Here is a 21,855-nt window from a genome sequence, read left to right on the forward strand (position 1 = left end):
GGCAGACTTATACGGTCTGTGCCAGAGCTGGTGGTTGGGAGGCGGGGTTGGTGGTTGGGAGGCGGGGATAGGGCTGGCCAGACTTATACGGTCTGTGCACTGAAAAGGACAGTACAAATAAAAAAAGTAGCACATATGAATTTATCTTCTTGGGCAGACTGGATGGACCGTGCAGGTCTTTTTCTGCTGTCATCTACTATGTTACTATGACTTACCTACCTGCCTGCTAGCTTGTCAGCCATTGACTTACCAAATCGCCAGTCCAAACCCAGCTTTCCAGCTCTATCTGCTTAACACCTCAGTCACTACATAGTCACCTGTTAACTGCTTAACACCTCAGTCACTACATAGTCACCTGTTACACCTCAGTCACTACTTATGGCCCCTGTCCACGTTCTCTTCCTTGCCCTGTCCCTTCCTAATCTTCTTCCCCCCCCCCCCCCCCCACTGTCTACCACTAGAACTCGCTGCCCTCCCGCCCTGCCCGCCACGGCAATACCCTATTCACCCGCATCCCCCACCTACTACTACTACTATTTAGCATTTCTATAGCACTACAAGGTGTACGCAGCGCTGCACAAACATAGAAGAAAGACAGTCCCTGCTCAAAGAGCTTACAATCTAATAGACCAAAAAAAAAAAAAAAAAAGTAAGCAAATCAAATCAATTAATGTGAACGGGAAGGAAGAGAGGAGGGTAGGTGGAGGCGAGTGGTTACAAGTGGTTACGAGTCAAAAGCAATGTTAAAGAGGTGGGCTTTCAGTCTAGATTTAAAGGTGGCCAAGGATGGGGCAAGACGTAGGGGCTCAGGAAGTTTATTCCAGGTGTAGGGTGCAGCGAGACAGAAGGCGCGAAGTCTGGAGTTGGCAGTAGTGGAGAAGGGAACAGATAAGAAGGATTTATCCATGGAGCAGAGTGCACGGGAAGGGGTGTAGGGAAGGACGAGTGTGGAGAGATACTGGGGAGCAGCAGAGTGAGTACATTTATAGGTTAGTAGAAGAAGTTTGAACAGGATGCAAAAACGGATAGGGAGCCAGTGAAGGGTCTTGAGGAGAGGGGTAGTATGAGTAAAGCGACCCTGGCGGAAGATGAGATGGGCAGCAGAGTTTTGAACCGACTGGAGGGGGGAGAGGTGACTAAGTGGGAGGCCAGCAAGAAGCAGATTGCAGTAGTCTAAATGAGAGGTGACAAGGGTGTGGATGAGGGTTTTGGTAGAGTGCTCGGAAAGAAAGGGGCGGATTTTACGGATGTTGTAAAGAAAGAAACGACAGGTCTTGGCAATCTGCTGGATATGAGCAGAGAAGGAGAGAGAAGAGTCAAAGATGACCCCAAGGTTTCGAGCTGAGGAGACAGGGAGAATGAGAGAGCCATCAACAGAAATTGAAAACGGGGGGAGTGGGGAGGTGGGTTTGGGGGGGAAAATGAGAAGCTCGGTTTTGGTCATATTTAATTTCAGGTGGCGTTGAGACATCCAGACAGCAATGTCAGACAAGCACTCTGAAACTTTGGTTTGGATGCAAGGTGAGATATCAGGGGTAGAAAGGTCCTTAAGTCTCATCTTGCAGGGCTTTTGGTGTACTATCTTCAAGTTCTCCAGGTTCTTCATTGCTTTACAAACCTAGAGTGACTCAATTTCCTATCTCAAAGCAGATTTCAGTTTTGTTCCTGTCACCTGTTCTATGAAGCTAAGTGTAAGGAAATACCGCAGCTGTTAAGCATTTTAACTACAGCAGTAACACTACACCAGAGGAGCTCTTGCTCCACCAGCCAAAGCAGAGAAGGTAATAAGCTCCCCACATATTAGCAGACAGTACACTTGTCAGGACTCACTGTGTTTTAAGATTAGAGAAACACACATCCAAAGACAAAAAAAGGCTATGTAAGCATTTTACCTTGAAAGCGCGTGTATCCTAATGTTTCTCCACGGAAACTCTTGTAATATTTTACACCATAAACTATAATTGGTCTTCTAAGAATATGTGCAAGCACAAAAATGTGTGTCTGCTCCAAACTGGCTCCTGGCTGTAAGGAAAAAGAAAATAAGTTATCTTAATGAACCAAGTAATATGACCCACTGAGCAAAAACCTACAAAATGTGGACTAGATAGAGGGATATCAACTGCATAATCCTGCAAAATTTCAGCCACTTTAAAAACACAAGAAATGTTTATCAATAAAAAAGTAATTAACCCCATAAATTACATAACCCACTTTAAGCACTTGCAGTTTTTAGGCTGTAGATTCACAAATCACTGAAAGAGGAGAGAAGTCAAAACCATCACCATATATATACACTTCACTGTCTGAGCAAGTGAATACCACTTTGGAGAAGCTCTAGTACCCCTGAAGCAGCAGTCTGGCACTGCGAAACGGTGGCCAACGTCAGGGGAGACGTTTGAAGTCATTTAAGTAGCTGGATGTTCAGAATTTAAAATTCAATAGATACAAAGAAAAAGAAATCTGTTTGTGAAAGTCTATGGACAAAAATTGGAAGGCTTTCAAGTCAATGATTGAAGAGAGGAGGATTTGCTAACAATGAACATCAATGATTGGTGTTTGCTGGTGAAAGATACTGAACATTATTTCAGTGAAATATAGGGAAGGGAAGGGAATGGGACTTGATATACCACCTTTCTGTGTTTGTTTTTTTTGCAACTACACTCAAAGCGGTTTACATAGTATATATACAGGTACTTATTTGTACCTGGGGCAATGGAGGGTTAAATGACTTGCCCAGAGTCCCAAGGAGCTGCAGTGGGAATTGAACCCAGTTCCCCAGGATCAATGCCCCCAGCACTAACCACTAGGCTACTCCTCCACTAGCAACATTCCATGTATAATCTGAAATAGTAGCAACATTGCATGTATAATCTGAAATAGGGAAAGGGAAATGGGAGTTGATATACTGCCTTTCTGTGGTTTTTGTAACTACATTCAAAGCAGTTTACATAGTATATGCAGGTCCTTATTTGTACCTGGAGGGTTAAGTGACTTGCCCAGAGTCACAAGGAGCTGCAGTAAGAATCAAACCCAGTTCCCCAAGATCAAAATTCCCTGCACTAACCACTAGGCTACTTCCTCTACTCCTATGGTGTCTGTTTTTAGGCTGTAAAACATGAAAAACATCAAAACTGTGAAAACAAAATTGCTTAGTCCCATTCTACTGACCCTACAGTACACAAAACTTTCAAAAATGAAAGTCATTCCTCCAAACTTTTATAGCCTTTACTTACTATTTATAACCCCACTTTTGGTACCTTTTCACTCAGCAGGTCAAAAATAATCTATACATCTCATAAAGTGTCTATTCCAGAAATACTTAAAATTCCAGAAATGATGTGTAGGTTTTATTTTACAAATCCTGATGGCCTTTCCAGTGTTAAAGAGAATCTACCACTACCTGATGCATCCATCTGTCCCAGAAATAATCTGGGATTTGATCACAGCCTACTACTTGATATGCTGTCCTCACTTGGATTTCAGGGCTCTGTTCTTTCCTGGTTTTCTTCTTATCTCTCCCAGCGTACCTTTAGTGTATACTCTAGTGGATCCTCCTCTACTTCTATCCCACTGTCAGTTGGTGTATCTCAGGGATCTGTCCTAGTACCTCTTCTTTTCTCCATCTATACTTCTTCCCTTGGTACTCTGATCTCATCCCATGGTTTTCAGTATCATCTTTACGCTGATGACTCCCAGATCTACCTCTCCACACCAGAAATCTCAGCCGAAATCCAGGCCAAAGTATCAACCTGCCTGTCTGACACTGCTGCCTGGATGTAACAGCACCATCTGAAACTAAACAAGACCAAGACTGAGCTTCTTATCTTTCCCTCTAAACCAACCTTTCCTCCTCCCCCATTCTCTATTTCTGTAGATAACACTCTTATCCTTCCTGTCTCATCAGCTTGTAACCTTGAGGTCATCTTCGACTTCTCCCTCTCCTTCTCTGCACATATTCAGCAGACTGCTAAAACCTGTCGTTTCTTTCTGTATAATATCAGCAAAATTCGCCCTTTCCTTTCTGAGCACACTACCAGAACCCTCATCCACACTCTTATCACCTCTCGCTTTGACTATTGCAACTTGCTTCTCACAGGTCTCCCACTTAGCCATCTCTCTCCTCTTCAATCTGTTCAAAATTCTGCTGCACGACTAATATTCCGCTAGTGTCGTTATGCTCATATTAGCCCTCTCCTCAAGTCACTTCACTGGCTTCCTATCCGTTTCCACATACAGTTCAAACTCCTCTTATTGACCTATAAGTGCATTCACTCTGCAGCTCCTCAGTACCTCTCCCAGACCAGACATATTCCATGTATTAAAAAAGAAGGAAGAAAGGCCAAATGACAGCCAGCATGGTTATAAAGTGAGGTGAAGGAAAACATCCTTCAGAAAATGGATCCAACCCAATATAATTGGAAATGGCATAAGTGAAATAAATAAATAAAATAAGGAATGGCAAATCAAATGTAAAGCGCTGATAAAGAAGGCAAAGAGACTTTGAAAAGAAGATTGCCTTGGAGGCAAAAAGGCAAAGACCCATAATAGCAGCTTTCTTAAATATATTAGAAGCTGGTAAAAGAACCAGTTGGCCTGCTAGATGGTAAAAGGGGCATTCAGGGAAGACAAGACCATAGCAGAGAGATTAAATGGTGGAACTCCTCTTATATGAAGAAAGGCTAAAGAGGTTAGGGCTCTTCAGCTTGAAAAAGAGACGGCTGAGGTGGGGGATATGACTTAGGTCTACAAAATCCTGACTGCTGTAGAATGGATAAGTGAATTGATTCCTTCTTCAAAAATGTATTAAGTTAATCCAATAAAAAAGGTATTATCTTATTTTCTTTTCTGTTTATTTATTTCTATTTATTACCTTTCAAAAAGTACAAAGACCAAGGGACCCTCAATTAAATTATATGGAAATACTTTTAACAAATAAGAGGAAATATTTTTTCACTCAAAGAATAGTTAAGCTCTGGAACTCTTTGTCGGAGGTTAGCGTATCTGGGTTTAAAAAACGTCTGGATAATTTCCTAAAAGAAAAGTCCATAACCAATTATCAAAATGGATTTGGGAAAATCACTACTTATTTCTAGGATAAGTAGCATAAAATCTGTTTTACTTCTTTGGTATATTGCCAAGTACTTGTGACCTGGATTGGCCACTGTTGGAAACAGGATACTGGGCCTGATGGATCTTTGTCTGGTCCCAGTATGACAATGCTTATGTTCTTATGTAAAAGTTATAAAAGTTAACGTGGTGAGGGATTAGGGGTTTGCCAGAGGCGGGGCCAAAAATATAAAGAGCAGCAAAGTTCAGCCTTCCTCTAAGTTGCAACATAGAAATAACAGGAGTGACGTGAATCAGCAAGTTACCATTTAAAATTTGCTGGCATTTTCTGCACTCAACTTCTACATATAGTCTGGTTGAAAATCTGCATAAGTATCACTATGTTGATCATTCCACTGAATACTGACCTCTCTGATTTTTAATATCATTGGCTGAATGAAGGAATTAGAGAAGCAGGCAGAGAACCAAGGAGCCAGTTCAAATCCCACTGTGGCTTCTTGTGACCTTGAACAAGTCATTAACTTCCACTGCATCAAGTACAAAGCTAGACTGTGAGCCTACTACGGACAGGGAAATTGCCTACTGTACCGAAGTGAAACTCACTTGGAAAACGGTATGAGCTAAATGTTTAAATTAGAACATTCAACTGTTAACCATCATTGATATACTAAAATTTAATGTAGATTACCTGGCTAGCCAGTGAGAGTATAAATGCCCAATCTTCCTGCCACTGTTCCTCCCGCAAAGAGAAATGCAAACCAAAGCTCTGGGAGTACCATGACTCCCATTCTTTCCAGCGAGTGTAGAACCTGTGCAAGGATGAGAAATTCATTAACTTTTACAGAAGAGACATCAAGAGCCATACTAAGTGCACTGTAAAAGAGGGAATCCAGCAAGAAGATAAGTCATCCATTATGAAGATTAAGAATTTTGGAAAAAAATTATGTTTCTTACCTGATAATTCTTTTTACAGTAGACCCAACAGATTAGTCCAGAACTTGTGGGTTAACTCTATCGAGCAGTGGATGGAGAAAGAAAACGAAAGTAGCTTCTCATGATTTGCCCCTTTAAGGATATCATGCAGCTCTGGAACCTTCAGTATTTTACAAGTCAAAGCAATAGGGGTGACATACACAAAAGAAAGCATGCAATATATGCCTTGAAAAAAAAGAGAGAGCCGGCTTAACCCCTGTGAGGCACATATTCAAAGCAAGCCTCTCATGAATCGAACAACTAAAGGCTGTCCAGAGATAGGCTTACCCTCTACACGATAATGATAAGCACTAATAGCACTAAGATGAACTCTTACGGAGTTGGTCTTGAGACCAGACTCTGACAAGTGTAGAAGATATTCAAGCAGGGTCTGAGTGGGACAACAGTGAGGATCTAGGGCCTTGCTATCACACCAGATGGCAAACCTCCTCCATTTGAAAAAGTAACACCTCTTTGTGGAATCTTTCCTGGAAGAAAGCAAAATCCGGGAGACACCCTCAGAGAGACCCAAGAAAGCGAATTCTACGCTCTCAACATTCAGGCCATGAGAGCCAGAGACTGGAGGTTGGGATGCAGAAGCGCCCCCTCGTTCTGAGTTATGAGAGTTGGAAAACAGTCCAATCTCCATGGTTCTTCGGAGGACAACTCCAGAAGAAGAGGGAACCAAATCAGACGTGGCCAGAAGGGAGCAATCAGAATCATGGTTCCGCGAACTTGCTTGAGTTTCACCAGAGGTATGGGAGGATATGCATACAGAAGACCTATTCCACAATCAAGGAGAAAGGCATCTGACGTTAGCCTGCCATGGGCCTGAAGTCTGGAACAGAACTGAGGGACCTTGTGATTGAGCTGAGTGGTGAAAAGATCCACCGAGGGGGTGCCCCACGCTCGGAAAATCTTGCGGACTATGCCCATGTTCAGTGACCACTCGTGAGGTTGCATTATCCTGCTCAATCTGTCGGCCAGACTGTTTATGCCGGCCAGATAGGTGGCTTGAAGAAACATGCCATAACGACGAGCCCAAAGCCACATCAGGACAGCTTCCCGACACAGGGAGTGAGATCCGGTGCCCCCCTGCTTGTTGATGTAGCACACTGCAACCAGTCTGTCTGAATTTGGATGATTTGATTGGACAGCCGATCTCTAAAAGCCTTTAGAGTGTTCCAGACCGCTCGCAACTCCAGACTGATCTGAAGACCTTTTTCCTGGAGGGACCATCTACATGAGCTCCACACCCCAGGAGGGATGCATCCGTTGTCAGCACTTTTTGTGGCTGAGGAATTTGAAAGGGACGTCGCAAGGTCAAATTAGATCAAATTGTCCACCACTGAAGGGAATTGTGAAAATCGGTGGACAGCTGGATTGCATCCTCTAGATCTCCTGCAGCTTGATACCACTGGGAAGATAGGGTCCATTGAGCTGATCTCATGTGAAGATGGGCCATGGGTGTCACATGAACTGTGGAGGCCACATGGCCTAGAAGTCTCAACATCTGCCGAGCTGTGATCTGCTGAGACGCTCTGGCCATGGAAACTAGAGACAGAAGATTGTCTGCTCTGGCTTCGGTAAGATAGGCGCGAGCCGTCTGTGAGTCCAGCAGAGCTCCTATGAATTCCAGTCGTTGAACGGGGAGAAGATGGGACTTGGGGTACATAAGTAATGCCACACTGGGAAAAGACCAAGGGTCCATCGAGCCCAGCATCCTGTCCACGACAGTGGCCAATCCAGGCCAACGGCACCTGGCAAGCTTCCCAAACGTACAAACATTCTATAAATGTTATCCCTGGAATTGTGGATTTTTCCCAAGTCCATTTAGTAGTAGATTATGGACTTGTCCTTTAGGAAACCGTCTAACCCCTTTTTAAACTCTGCCAAGCTAACCGCCTTCACCATGTTCTCCAGCAACAAATTCCAGAGTTTAATTATTTTATTTTTGTTACATTTGTACCCCGCCCTTTCCCACTCATGGCAGACTCAATGCGGCTTACACGTTGGGTGAAGAAAAATTTCTCCGATTTGTTTTAAATTTACTACACTGTAGTTTCATCGCATGCCCCCTAGTCCTACTATTTTTGGAAGGCATGAACAGACGTTTCACATCCACCTGTTCCACTCCACTCATTATTTTATATACCTCTATCATGTCTCCCCTCAGCTGTCTCTTTTCCAAGCTGAAAAGCCCTAGCCTCCTTAGTCTTTCTTCATAGGGAAGTCGTCCCATGCCCACTATCATTTTAGTCGCCCTTCGCTGCACCTTTTCCAATTCTGCTATATCTTTCTTGAAATGTGGCGACCAGAATTGAACACAATACTCAAGGTGCGGTCGCACCATGGAGCGATATAACAGCATTAAGACATCCTCACACCTGTTTTCCATATCTTTCCTAATAATACCCAACATTCTATTTGCTTTCCTAGCCGCAGCAGCACACTGAGCAGGTTTCAGTGCATTATCAACGACGACATCCAGATCTCTTTCTTGGTCCGTAACTCCTAACGTGGAACCTTGCATGATGTAACTATAATTCGGGTTCTTTTTTCCCCACATGCATCACCTTGTACTTGCTCACATTAAACGTCATCTGCCATTTAGCCGCCCAGTCTCCCAGTCTCGTAAAGTCCTTCTGTAATTTTTCACAATCCTGTCGCGAGTTAACGACTTTGAATAACTTTGTGTCATCAGCAAATTTAATTACTTCGCTAGTTACTCCCATCTCTAAATCATTTATAAATATATTAAAAAGCAGCGGTCCTAGCACAGACCCGAGGAACCCCACTAACAACCCTTCTCCATTGTGAATACTGCCCATTTAATCCCACTCTCTGTTTCCTATCTTTCAACCAGTTTTTAATCTACAATAGGACATTCCCTCCTATCCCATGGCCCTCCAATTTCCTCTGTAGTATTTCATGAGGTACCTTGTCAAACGCCTTTTGAAATTCAGATACACAATATCAACTGGCTCCCCTTTGTCCACATGTTTGTTTACTCCTTCAAAGAATTGAAGTAAATTGGTCAGGCAAGATTTCCCCACACAAAAGCCATGCTGACTTGGTCTCAGTAATCCATGTCCTTGGATGTGCACTGTAATTTTGTTTTTAATAATAGCCTCTACCATTTTCCCTGGCACCGATGTCAGACTCACCGGTCTATAATTTCCCAGGATCTCCCCTGGATTTGGTAATTTATAACAAACCCGAGTAGCTCCAGAAGTTGAACAGTCATCTGCATGGACTGTAGAGCTCCTGCCTCCAAGGTGTTCTTCACCAGCAATTGTCGAGATAAGGGAACACATGCACTCCCAGTCTGCATAGCGACGCTGCAACTACTGCCAGGCATTTTGTAAAGACCCTGGGCGCAGACGCCAGACCAAAGGGCAACACACAATTCTGGAAGTGCTGCGCTCCCAGATGAAATCAAAGATACCTCCTGTGAGCTAGAAGTATCAGGATGTGTGTATAAGCATCCTTTAAGGCCAGAGAGCATAGCCAATCGTTTTCCTGAATCATGGGAAGAAGGGTGCCAAGGGAAACCATCCTGAACTTTTCCCGGACAAGGAATTTGTTCAGGGCCCTTAGGTCTAGGATGGGACGCATCCCCCCTGTTTTCTTTTGCACAAGGAAGTATCTGGAACAGAATAGAATCCCAGCCCATCTTGCCCTGGTGGAACGCTCGACCGCATTGGTGAGAAGGGCGGAGAGTTCCTCTGCAAGTACCTGCCTGTGCTGGAAGCTGAAGGACTGAGCTCCTGGTGGGCAATTTGGAGGTCTGGAGATCAAATTGAGGGAGTATCCTAGCCGGACTATTTGAAGAACCCACCAATCGGAGGTTATGAGAGGTCACCTTTGGTGAAAAAATTGTAACCTCCTTCCGAATGGCAGATCGTCCGGCACAGACACTTTTATAGCAGCTATGCTCAGCTGGAGCCAGTCAAAAGCCTGTCCCTTGCTTTTGCTGGGGAGCTACAGGGGCCTGCCTTGGCGCACGCTGTTGACGAGAACGAGCGCGCTGGGGATGAGCCTGAGAAGGCTGTCGGGAAGGAGGATTGTACCTACGCTTGTTATAGGCATAGAAAGCATTCTTCCCCGGAAAAATCGTCTACCTGATGAAGTAGAAGTAGAAGGCGCCCAGCAGGAGAGATTGTCCATAGCGCTTTCCCGCTGGGTGATCTGATCGACCACCTGCTCGACTTTCTCGCCAAAAATATTTGGCTATATTGACGACCCAGCCCAGAGACTGAAGTACTGAGACAACTCTGGCCGTTACTTGATGACTCTCTACTGCTGTGATGAGCCAGTCGTCTAGGTACGGGTGAACCCTGACACCCTCTCGTCTGAGGAAGGCAGCTACTACCACCATTACCTTGGAAAAGGTTCGGGGAGCTGTGGTGAGGCCAAAAGGCAAGGCCCGAAACTGGAAATGTTTTCCCATCACCGCAAACCGCAGAAACCTCCGGTGCAGGGGCCAAATAGGAATGTGCAAGTAAGCTTCTTTCAGGTCCAGAGACGTGAGAAACTCTCCTGGCTGTACCGCCGCAATGACGGAGTGCAGGGTTTCCATGGGAAAATGCCGCACTCTTAGAGACTTGTTGACTTCCTTTAAGTCTAGAATGGGCCAAAAAGACCCACCTTTTCGCGGCACCACAAAGTAAATGGAGTAACGGCCTGAGCCGAGCTCGGCGGGAGGCACAGGGGAAACCGCCCCTAGGTGAATCAAGCCTTGCAAGGTCTCCTCTACCGCCGCCCATTTGACGGCAGAGCTGCATCGGGACTCCACAAACACGTCTCTCACCGGGGGCATTGAATTCTATTCGATAGTCATCTCTGATCAGGTCCAGAACCCACCGATCTGAGGAAATCTTGACCCACTCCTCGAAAAAGAGGGAAAGTCGTCCTCCTATTGCATGAATCGAGGAGAGAGCCGGCGCACCATCATTGAGAGGGTCACTCTTGAACGCCAGGCCTTGAGCCGGTCGCTGTGGAGCGCTTGTCCGAGCGAAAGGAGTTCCTCTGCTGAAATCGGGCACGAGAAGTGAACCCAGCAGAACGGCCTGGGTGGTACCTTCTAGCTTCACGGAAGCGAGGTCTGTAAGATGAGGGAACCACCTGACCCCTGGAGGGAGGCCGCAGCCTATCCTCGGGTAAGCGCTGGGGTTTAGCATCCCCCAGGCCCTTGACAATTTTCTCCAACTCCTTACCAAATAGGAGAAGGCCTTGAAAGGGCAACTTCACCAACCTTTGCTTAGAAGCCATGTCAGCCACCCAATGCCGTAGCCATAGAAGGCGGCGAGCCGCCACCGCCACAGCCATCTGTTTAGCCGAGGCTCTGACCAGATCATAAAGGGCGTCAGCCAAAAAAGACAAGGCCGACTCCATCCGCGGTGCCACCTCTGTAAGGGGCTCCGCTTCATCCCCAGGCTGTTCCACTGCCTGTTGTAACCAAGTGAGGCAGGCTCGGACAGCGTAGCAGCTGCATGCAGACGCCCGTAAGGATAGGCCTGAAATTTCAAAGGACCGTTTCAGAGCTGATTCCAGACGTCGGTCCTGCATGTCCTTCAGGGCGACTCCTCCCTCAACTGGGAGGGTAGTCCTCTTTGTCACAACCGTGACTAGGGCATCCACTTTAGGTACTGCTAGGCGCGCCAAATGCTCCTCACTTAGAGGGTATAATTGTCCCATTGCCCTGGCGACTTTCAAAGGCCCCTTGGGGTCAGCCCATTGAGCCAAAATAAGCTCTTGGATGGAGTCATGCAAAGGAAAGGCTCGAGCAGGCTTCTTGGTACTTGCCATCCTCAGAATTCCAGAGGAGGCTTCGCCACTCCCAGAATCTTCAATAGAGAGGACCTGCAAAGCATCAGAAATAAGCGCTGGCAGCTTTTCGCGGTGGAAAATCCTCACCGCGGAAGGATCATCTGGATCCGGTGGCAATCCTGCACCTTCTTCTGGCTCCTCAGACCACGAGGGCCTGCCAGACCCCTCAGAATCCCCACAGCCTGACCACAGCGGGGAAAAGGGGAGTGCGCCACTCTCTGAAGGGGAATTAACCCTTCTGCGCTTGTCCTGCGGCCAGCTGTCAGGGGAAAAAGCACCCGACAGCAATCCCAGGCCGGGTTCCACTGTACGGGGATCAGTTAGCAGGGCAGAATGAGACCCCTGCGGGAGAGCTCTTTTTAACATGAATGCTTTATGTAGCAACAAAACAAACTCAGGGGAGAAGGGCTCACCCTGGCCTTCCGGTTCCAGTCCGGGGATAGGAGCTCCTCTGCTAGCCTCCATCCGAGGCCCCCCTCCGGATTCAAACCCCTCCACTTCTGCGGGGGTCGAGCCATGAGGTGCGTCCAAAATGGCGCCTGCTGCCAGCTCCACAGAACGGGAAGAAACATCGTTCGCCATGCTCGGGCCGGCCCTGACGTCTGAAGAGCATGATTTACAGAGCCCCGCTGCGGATCGGCACTTGCCACAATGGGAACAGCTGTCACGTTTTCAAAGCTGGAACTAGGTTTGTGAGCCCTTGGGCCACTGCTGAGGAGCGGCAGTGGCAGGCAAACCACCCCACACCGGATACTAGGCAGAACAGGACTGGAACCCCGGACTGGAGTTGCAGCAGAGGCAAACAAGCAGGAATAAGCAGAGCAGGCACACTTAATCTTCACCTGCACTTGGCCGCCTTTCACCAGGAGTTGAGCCCCTGACTGCAGGTGGCCGACAGGACTTACTGGGCAAGGCAGGACTGGATACCCACTAGGCTGAACCAGGACTGAGGGTCAGAGGGGAAAGGAACATACAGGGGCAGCAGGGCAAGGAAGGGAAAGCTAAAGGGCAGGACTGAAAGCTGCAAGTAGCCACTAAAACAGGGAACAAAACACTGATAAGACACAGAACTGAAAGCTGCAGAGCAGCCACAAAGACTAAACACAAAACTATAACCCAGAGACAGGACTCGCAAACAAACAACAACCTAATCTAAACTACACACAGCCTAACTAGAAACGAACAAGAATCTCAGGCAAGAACTTAAACCGAAGTGCAACAAGCACCAACATACCAGGGCCTAAGGCGATGCAAAGGCAAAGGCAGAGAATTTCCAACTGTCTAATAAGCCCTGCAGCAGCTGAGGCTCAGCTGCAGCAATCACCAGGCAACTACGGGTGCTGTGTAGGTTCAATCCAAGCAAGCAAGTCTGTCAGCCCGGAATATCCGGACCGGACTGAAATCTGGAACGGGTGACAATAACCAGACAGTCCATTGCCGCTACCAGGTCTGGCCACCAGGTGGCGAGAGGAAGGAGAGCATGAAACATGGGCACAACCGTGACAACAGCGCTGAAAACCTCCGCAGCCATCGCCGAAAACGGCGGGAATTCAAAATGGCATATTCACGCCAAAAACGTCCCGATCGCAGGCTCTCCTCGGAGGAGCTACAAAACACTCTTACCTCACCAGATCGAGTCCCAGAGCTCCGGTCACTCTGCACAATCAGAAGAAAGCCTCTTTTCTGGAATCGCAACGCCATAGCGCGTCGCAAATTTTTTTTTTTTAACGCTGTGAGGAAAGTAGAGGCAACAGCAACACAGGCAATTTCTCCAACTCCGGAGGTTCAGTAGTGTGGGAAAGGCAGGGAAAGGACGAACCAATGTGCCTGCATCCACAAAGCAGAGTGTGGGAAAAGACAGGGACAGGGCAAGCCTATGTGTCTACATCCACATCGGGGGCCGGGTAAGGCAGGGAAAGGGCTAACCTATGTGCTTTTAAAGTGAAGCTGCAATAGCCACAACACTCCTGCTACAACTGGCAAAAGCACAGGAGCCACCCCAGGCAGATTTTTTGAAGGAGCTGAAATAGCTGCAACCACCCTGCTGGGGAGATAGAGAATACTGAAAAGGCAGATGGAGCTAGCTAGCCATGAGGCACTATGGTTTTTCAGTGCTCTCTATCTCCCCCTGCTGGTAGGTGGACACAACCCACTCGTAATGGATTCATCTGCTTGATGACAAGGAAGGAAAGTATGGCTCACATTCAATTAACTGACTACTTGAATAAGTTCAATATTTTCTACATAGCTCTCAATCAAGGTTCTGACCGCAGTTCAGTACAGAAACAGTTCTGGTTACTCTCCTGTCCGATTTTAAAAGAGATTTATCAATTGGGAATAAAATTTTATTGCTCCAATTTGACATGTCCAGCGCGTTCGACATGGTGGATCACGAAATTGTAATCTACCTGCTAGACACTTTTGGAAGACACTTTTGGAATAAGAGGATACGTTATCAGCTGGATAAGGGGTTTCCTATCCTCACGTACCTACCAAGTCAAGGCTCATTCCCTCATTTCTGCGCCTTGGAAAGCCTATTGTGGGGTACCGCAAGGCTCGCCCCTTTCTCCGACCCTTTACAATATTATGCTGATTCCGCTAGCAAAAGCTTTATCTAAGCACGGCCTTAACCCATTCATTTATGTGGACGATGTGACCATTTCCATCCCTTTCAAGTCCGCTCTAGCCGAAATCGCCAATAAAACTGAAGACAGTTTTTCCATCATGGATTCCTGGGCAAAGGCGTTTCTGTTTAAACTTAATCAGGACAAAACTCAATGTTTAATCCTTTCGTCCCAGCACAATAAAATAGTCCACAGTTCTCTCATTATTAAGGATTACAAACTTTCGATCTCAAATAGCCTGAGAATCCTGGGTGTAGAGTTGGATAACCACTTACAGTTGGACAGTCAAGTGAACATCATCACAAAAAGAATGTTCCACGCAATGTGGAGGCTGAAGCGTGCCAGACATCTCATTACAAGAGAGCTATTCCGTACCCTCGTTCATTGGCTGGTCCTATCACATATAGACTACTGCAGCGGGATATATACTGGATGTCGGGACTACATTCTGAAAAGGCTCCTGCCAGCTCAAAACACGGCCGCAAGGCTAATTATGGGCAAATCTCGTTTTGAACATGCTCAGCCACTATGTTATAAACTGCACTGGCTCCCTGTAAAAGATCGTATAACATTCAAAATCTGCTCAGTAACACACAAGATTAAATATGGTGAAGCCTCTGAATACATGCTCAATCTAATCGACCTGCCTTCAAGGAATGCGCTAATTACTGCACGGTCCTACCTCAATCTACATTATCCCAGCTGCAGGAACATGAAATACAAGACCCTCTTTGCTTCGTCCTTCCCCTACATCTGTCCAAAATCCTGAAATGTTTTGCCAAAACAACTGAAAGAGCTAGTCGACCATCAGCTGTTCAAGCAGACCTTAAAAGCATTCTTGTTCAACAAGGCTTATTCCATTGGCAGCTCCTATGTTTAACCTCTCTTGACTGGGCACGGCTATTTGCCGGTTGCTATGCCCTTATCATTCACCCTGTGTTATCCCATGTTCCATCCCCTCCTGTCTTACCCAAATCTGTGCCATTCCCGTACTGTATTGTATCCTTCTGAATTAATGTAAGCCACATTGAGCCTGCTCTTGTGTGAAAATGTGGGGTAAAAATGCACCAAATAAATAAATACATAAATAAACTTAATTTCCTCCTCAAAAAACTGTGCAGAAGTCACTGAGGGACCAGAGCCATTCCTTGACATCTCAGGTTTTCTGATCATAGTCCTGACCATCCTTAAAAGGTATTTAGGAGGAAGTGACATCACCGATGGAGCTGGAAGCCTAATTTCAGAGCTCCGCGGGATCGCGAGTAAAAGAGCGTGGTGACCCCGAAAAAAAACACAAATCCCATCCCGATTGTTGCAGAGAGCAGTTCGCTAACACCCATGGCAGCAAGAAAAATCGCGAAATTTAAATTGCGGTAGAGCCAGCACAAGGAGCGAACAGAACAAATCCAGCACTTCTCTCACGAGGCGCCAAAATGGAGCCGGAAGACTCGGGGGTCAGAGAACGACACCGAGGATCATAGCGCTGGGGAGGTAGAGGTGGAAAAAAGCGAAATTAAGCGCTGGTTCCAGGAGCTGAAATCCGAGATGATTACCACCAAGAAGAGCATTCAGGCAGCGGTTACGGAGCTTCGTGAAGTAAAGGAAATTGGCAATCGACTGGCAGAAACTGAGGAGCGGATGGAAACGATAGCAGGTGAGCTGCAAAACCTGAGCAAGAGCGTAACAGCAGAGAAACAGCTGAGAAGGGACCTGGAGCAGCAGGTTGAAGATCTTGAGAACCGCTCAAGGCGGTGTAACTTAAGATGCTCTCAGAGGAAGCATCATACAAGGATACAGTAAAATTGGTGCAGGAGATCAGCACATTTATCCTCCAACATGGACTGAGCTCTCAGGAGACTCAGGAGCAGATTGAAATAAAGATTGACAGGGCACACAGGAGCTTAGGACCGCAGCGAAGAGATTATCCTAGAGATATTGTTGCCTGTTTTCATGAATTTCAGGTAAAAGAGAAGGTGTGGCAGAAAGCACGTGCGATAGGAGAGGTCCTGTGGCAGAACGTTAAGGTGCAGATATTTCAAGACTTGGCTAGGAGCACCTTACAAAAGAGAAGGGAATTTAAAGATGTGACATGATACTTGCAAAAAGCGGGATTACGATACCGCTGGATTTATCCAAGTGGACTGATGGTTACAGTGGGAGGTCAAACAAAGAAATTGCAGCAGTCAGAAGGAGCTTGGAAAATATTAGCAGTATTGGGCTGCACGGATCTACCTGAAGGACCAGGGACATATCGGAGAGGCAGCAAGAATGGAACTTCTGGAACAGAGAGCATAAGGACATCGCCACACAGAGAAAGACGAAGCGCAAGCCATGTGGTTGAGGAGAATGGTGTTGAGCGGGAAGAGGAAACTGGATGATCCCCTAGCGTGAGGGCGATAGCCCGTGGTCTTACCTGGATTTGACAGATTCAATTTCTAAGGTGCCTTTGCTGTAGAAATGACTAATATTATTTTGGAATGGATGGATGGGGAGAATGAATGGTGTGTTAGGGGATTTGGGCCGGGGGAACACTGGGAATACTGTAAAGATGGGGGCCCCATTGGAGCAACACTTCCTTAGGACTCTAACTGGCAATAACGGTTGGTGGCCAGTTACGGGGGATGGGCTAATAGTGGGATCTTGGAATGTGAATGGCTTGAACACCCCGGAGAAAAGAAGCATAATATTGCGAGAGATTCGCAAAATGCAGTGGGACATAATCATGCTGCAAGAGACACATATTCAAAAGAAAGATACACGGTGAATACAATATAAAAATTTGGGTCAAAGTTACATTCTAGCCGATCCTAGAGGGGGGAAAAAGGGAGGGTTGGCAATATACATCAAGGAGAAGGTTCCGTTTGTCCATGAACATACATATATGGAGAGCCAGGGCAGATGTATAGCTGTCAAAGGGAGTATAAATAATAAACCAATCACATTTGTGAATGTCTATGCACCTGAGGGTCAGGGAGCCTATTTTGAGGCTTTACAATTAGAGCTTACCCAGTTTGTAGCGGGGGAGGTAATTTTAGGGGGGGACTTTAATTGGATGACAGCAGATTTAGATCACTCAAAAGGGAAGAGGGGGGGGGGGAGGATAGGCTAACACAACCAAATTATTAAGGCTGGTTAAAGAGCTGGATTTGATTGATGTTTGGAGGATGCAACACCCTGGGCAAAGGACATACTCATTTTACTCCTCTGCACAACAAACCTACAACTTTCGCAAATCTTTGAAGACACATCTCTTCAACAAAGCTTACAAAAAGAACCCTTAATGACTTAATCCCACCCAACCCACTTAAGGATTAAAATACACCTCTTACACCACCCTACCTAATCACTTACCTCTCTAATCCCTCATACATCTTCTGAATACTACCGATTGTATCTTAGATCCTGTCATGACTATGTCATAACAACACTCTGTAAGCCACATTGAGCCTGCAAATAGGTGGGATAATGTGGGGTACAAATGCAATAAATAATAATAATAATATTATATTGGAAGAGGTAGAGAGGGTCATAAAGGGTTTGAAGGGGGGTAAAGCACCAGGTTTGGACGGGTATACAGCTAAATTCTATAAGTTATTGGGAAAGGAGGTGGGGCCCCTATTGGTGAGAGAAGGAAATGAATGCTTCAAGTCAGGGAAGTTACCACGAAGTATGCAAGAAGCAGGAATCTCGGTGATTGCTAAGCCAGGGCGAGATCCAACAGTGTGCGGTTCTTATTGACCAATATTACTTATAAATGTTGATATTAAGATCCTGGCCAAGGTAATGGCGGAGAGAAATAAATTCCTACCCCAACTCATTCACGGGGATCAAGCAGGTTTTATACCCCAATGCCAAGTGGCAGAAACCATCAGGAGAACTTTAAATATAATCTGGGAAGCTCAACAACGGGAAGAGAAATTTGTGCTGTTAACCACCGATGCAGAAAAAGCATTTGACAGGGTGGAGTGGAATTCTTTATGGGAGGTGTTACGGACCATGGTGTTTGGACCTGGGATTCTGACATGGCTGCAGGGGCTGTATGAGGCACCGGTGGCTAGGATAAAAGTAAATGGGGGGTACTCCGATTTGGTCAGAATCCAGAGAGGAACTCGACAGGGGTGCCCACTTTCACCCGTATTGTTTGCATTGGCAATTGAACCCCTAGCGTAAAAAGATTAGAAAATCTGCATACATACAAGGGCTTCGCATAGGGAACAGAGAACACAAGATAGCGTTGTTCGCGGACGATGTTCTTTTCTATGTGCAACACCCAGAAGAGACATTGGCCTGCATCTGCAGAGAGCTTAAAATATTTGGGGGGGGGGGGGGGGGGGGTCCGGCTTTAAAGTGAATTATGACAAGTCGGAAGTCTTGGGAATAACGGCGCCCACATCAGCTTTTGAGGAAGTGTTGCAAAATTTCTCTTTCAAAAGGGCGAGGATTAGTTTTAGGTACTTGGGCATACAGTTAACCCCGAGACTTGGAACAGCTTAATAGGCTGAACTATGAGCCCTTAATGCGAGAACTTAGGAAAGATTTGAGTAGATGGAAAAATGGATTGTTATCTTGGTGGGGCAAAATAGCATTGGTTAAAATGAACCTGGTCCCTTGACTGCTATTCCTCTTTCAAACAATACCGGTGGGTATACCTACAGGGGCATTGAGTAAATTACAAGCAGATATATCAAAATTTGTTTGGGGGGGGGGGGGGGGGAAACGAGCTAGGATATCGAAGCGCATTATGTGGGGAGGTGTGGAAGAAGGGGGGAGAGGGCTTCCGAATCTTAAATGGTATTATCAGGCAGCGCAATTAAAGCAGGTGGCAGAGTGGAGCAGGGGACAGAGGTCACAGGTGGCAGCCCTAGAACAAAATCTTGTATTACATTGTATTTCGAGAGGGGCCTATGGGGGTCTAAATCGCTGTCCATATCTAACCAGGGGAATGTCAGTCCTTTCATTGTTCACTTGGGAAGTACATGGGATACACTGAAAAGTAAATATAGGAAGGGGAGGAAAACTTCTACTCTGGCACATATTATACAAGAATACACATTTCCAGCGGGTCAAGAGGGAGGAGTGTTCCGGGAGTGGTATAGGAAAGGGCTGCGGACATTCCGAGATCTTATGTCTGATGGGTCACAGAGAATTCAGGTAGTTGCAGAGGAAATATGACCTGCAGGAGACGGATTACTATGCTTATGTACAGGTTAGGCACTATATGCAAATGCAGGGATGGTTACAGCTGAACCCGAGGAAGGGGGAACAATTGGAAAATATTTGGGAAACTCTGGAGGGCGGGAAGAGGGGCATTTCCAAACTTTATTGGTATATAAGAGAGGACATTTATTAAGTTACCCTACATGAAAGCTTGGGAACACGACTTAAATATCGACATGAGTGTGCAAGAATGGGAACGGATATGTATGGAGGTGAAAAAATCATCAATATGCGTATTAATAAAAGAAAATGCCTATAAAGTTTTAAGCAGATGGTACTATACGCCGACAGAGTGAAGCGTATGTATCCGACTGCAACTGATCAATGTTGGAGGTGCGAATCAGCACTGGGTAACTTTCTGCATATATGATGGACGTGTTCTCCCATACAGACTTTTTGGATGGAGGTAATGACTCATCTGACACTGATTCTGGACACCCAGTTTATTTATTGCATTTGTACCCCACATTTTCCCACCTTTTTGCAGGCTCAATGTGGCTTACAGAGTAAGGTTATGATAAAGTCAATACATGATTTAAATACAGCTGATCAAAAACTGAGGTAAAAGAGGATTTAGATGTTGGGTAGGTTGTGTGAGAGGTGTTTTTGGTGTGCTTGGGTAGTTTAAGGGATGATTTGTATCATTGAGGTTGACTTTTGTAAGCTTTGTTGAAGAGGTGTGTTTTCAAAGCTTTGTGGAAGCTGGTTAGATTGTTCATGGTTTTCAGGGTCTTGGGTAACGCATTCCAAAACTGTGTACTTTTGTACGCAAAGGTCGTAGCATAAGCCTGTTTGTATTTCACTCCTTTACAGCTGGGGAAATTCAGATTGAGGAATTTGCGGGCCGATCTTTTGGTGTTTCTGGGCAGTAGGTCCACTAGGTTTAGCATATAGAGTGGGGCATCTGCGTGAATGATTTTGTGTACTGTTGTGCAGATCTTGAACTCAATTCGTTCCTTGAGCGGGAGCCAGTGAAGTTTCTCTCTTAGGGGCTTCGTACTTTCATATTTTGGTTTTCCAAAGATGAGTCTGGCTGCGGTGTTCTGGGCTGTTTGGAGTTTTTTAATGGTCTGTTCTTTACAGCCTGCGTACAGAGCGTTACAGTAGTCCAAGTGGCTTATTACTAATGATTGTACTAGGGTGCGAAAGATGTTTCTTGGGAAAAAAAGTTTTTATTCTTTTGAGTTTCCACATCGATTGGAACATTTTCTTTCGTTGTATTCTTCACGTGGGTATCGAGTGTGAGGTTTCGATCAATGGTGACTCCAAGAATTTTCAGGTTTTCTGAGATAGGAAGTGTGCAGTGAGGTGTGGTTATAGTGGGGTAGTTGTTTGTGTTGTATTGGGAAGTGAGAACTAGACATTGGGTTTTTTCTGCGTTAAGCTTTAATCGGAATGAGTCCGCACATGAGTGCATGATCTGGAAGCTCTGGTTAATCTCATTGGTTATTTCGTTTAAGTCACTCTTGAACGGGATGTAGATTGTAACGTCATCGGCATAAATGTAGGGGTTAAGGTTTTGATTGGCCAAGAGTTTGGCTAGTGGTATCATCATTAGGTTGAAGATTGTTGGTGAAAGGGGGGATCCTTGAGGAACTCCACATTCCAGTGTCCAAGGTGGTGATCTATCAGTATTCGTTGTAACTTGGTAGGATCTGGTGGTGAGGAATCCTTTAAACCATTTGAGAACTGGGCCTCCGATTCCGAAATATTCTAGTAGGTGTAATAGTATTTTTTTTTAATTACATTTGTACCCCGCACTTTCCCACTCATGGCAGGCTCTATGCGGTGGGCAATGGAGGGTTAAGTGACTTGCCCAGAGTCACAAGGAGCTGCCTGTGCCGGGAATTGAACTCAGTTCCTCAGTTCCCCAGGACCAAAGTCCACCACCCTAACCACTAGGCCACTCCTCCATTCCATGGTCCACCATGTCAAAGGCACTAGACATGTCGAATTGTAATATGAGTATATTCTTGCCGGTTGCAATTGTTTTTTTGAAAGAGTTCATTGCAGACATTAGTACAGTTTCGGTGCTATGATTTGATCGGAATCCTGACTGGGACTCGTGTAGAATTGAGTGTTTGGTCAGGTAATCCGTGAGCTGTTTTGTCACTATGCCTTCCATCAACTTTGTAGTGAGTGG

General features: G+C 45.8%; 1 protein-coding gene across 2 annotated transcripts in view; it reads right to left on the reverse strand.

Annotated features, from left to right (window-relative positions):
• The window catches only part of ZRANB1 (zinc finger RANBP2-type containing 1), a gene marked incomplete at its 5' end in the record, with an annotated part of 249,239 nt that overhangs the window by 52,578 nt on the left and 174,806 nt on the right, over positions 1-21,855 (reverse strand). For both annotated transcript variants that reach the window (XM_030202551.1, XM_030202549.1), the window contains 2 exon segments: positions 1,893-2,022; positions 5,756-5,876. In XM_030202551.1, coding sequence (XP_030058411.1) covers positions 1,893-2,022; positions 5,756-5,876 — 251 coding nt within the window.

The sequence above is a fragment of the Microcaecilia unicolor genome, chromosome 5 (genome assembly GCF_901765095.1).
Source record: "Microcaecilia unicolor chromosome 5, aMicUni1.1, whole genome shotgun sequence".
Taxonomy (NCBI): Eukaryota; Metazoa; Chordata; class Amphibia; order Gymnophiona; family Siphonopidae; genus Microcaecilia; species Microcaecilia unicolor.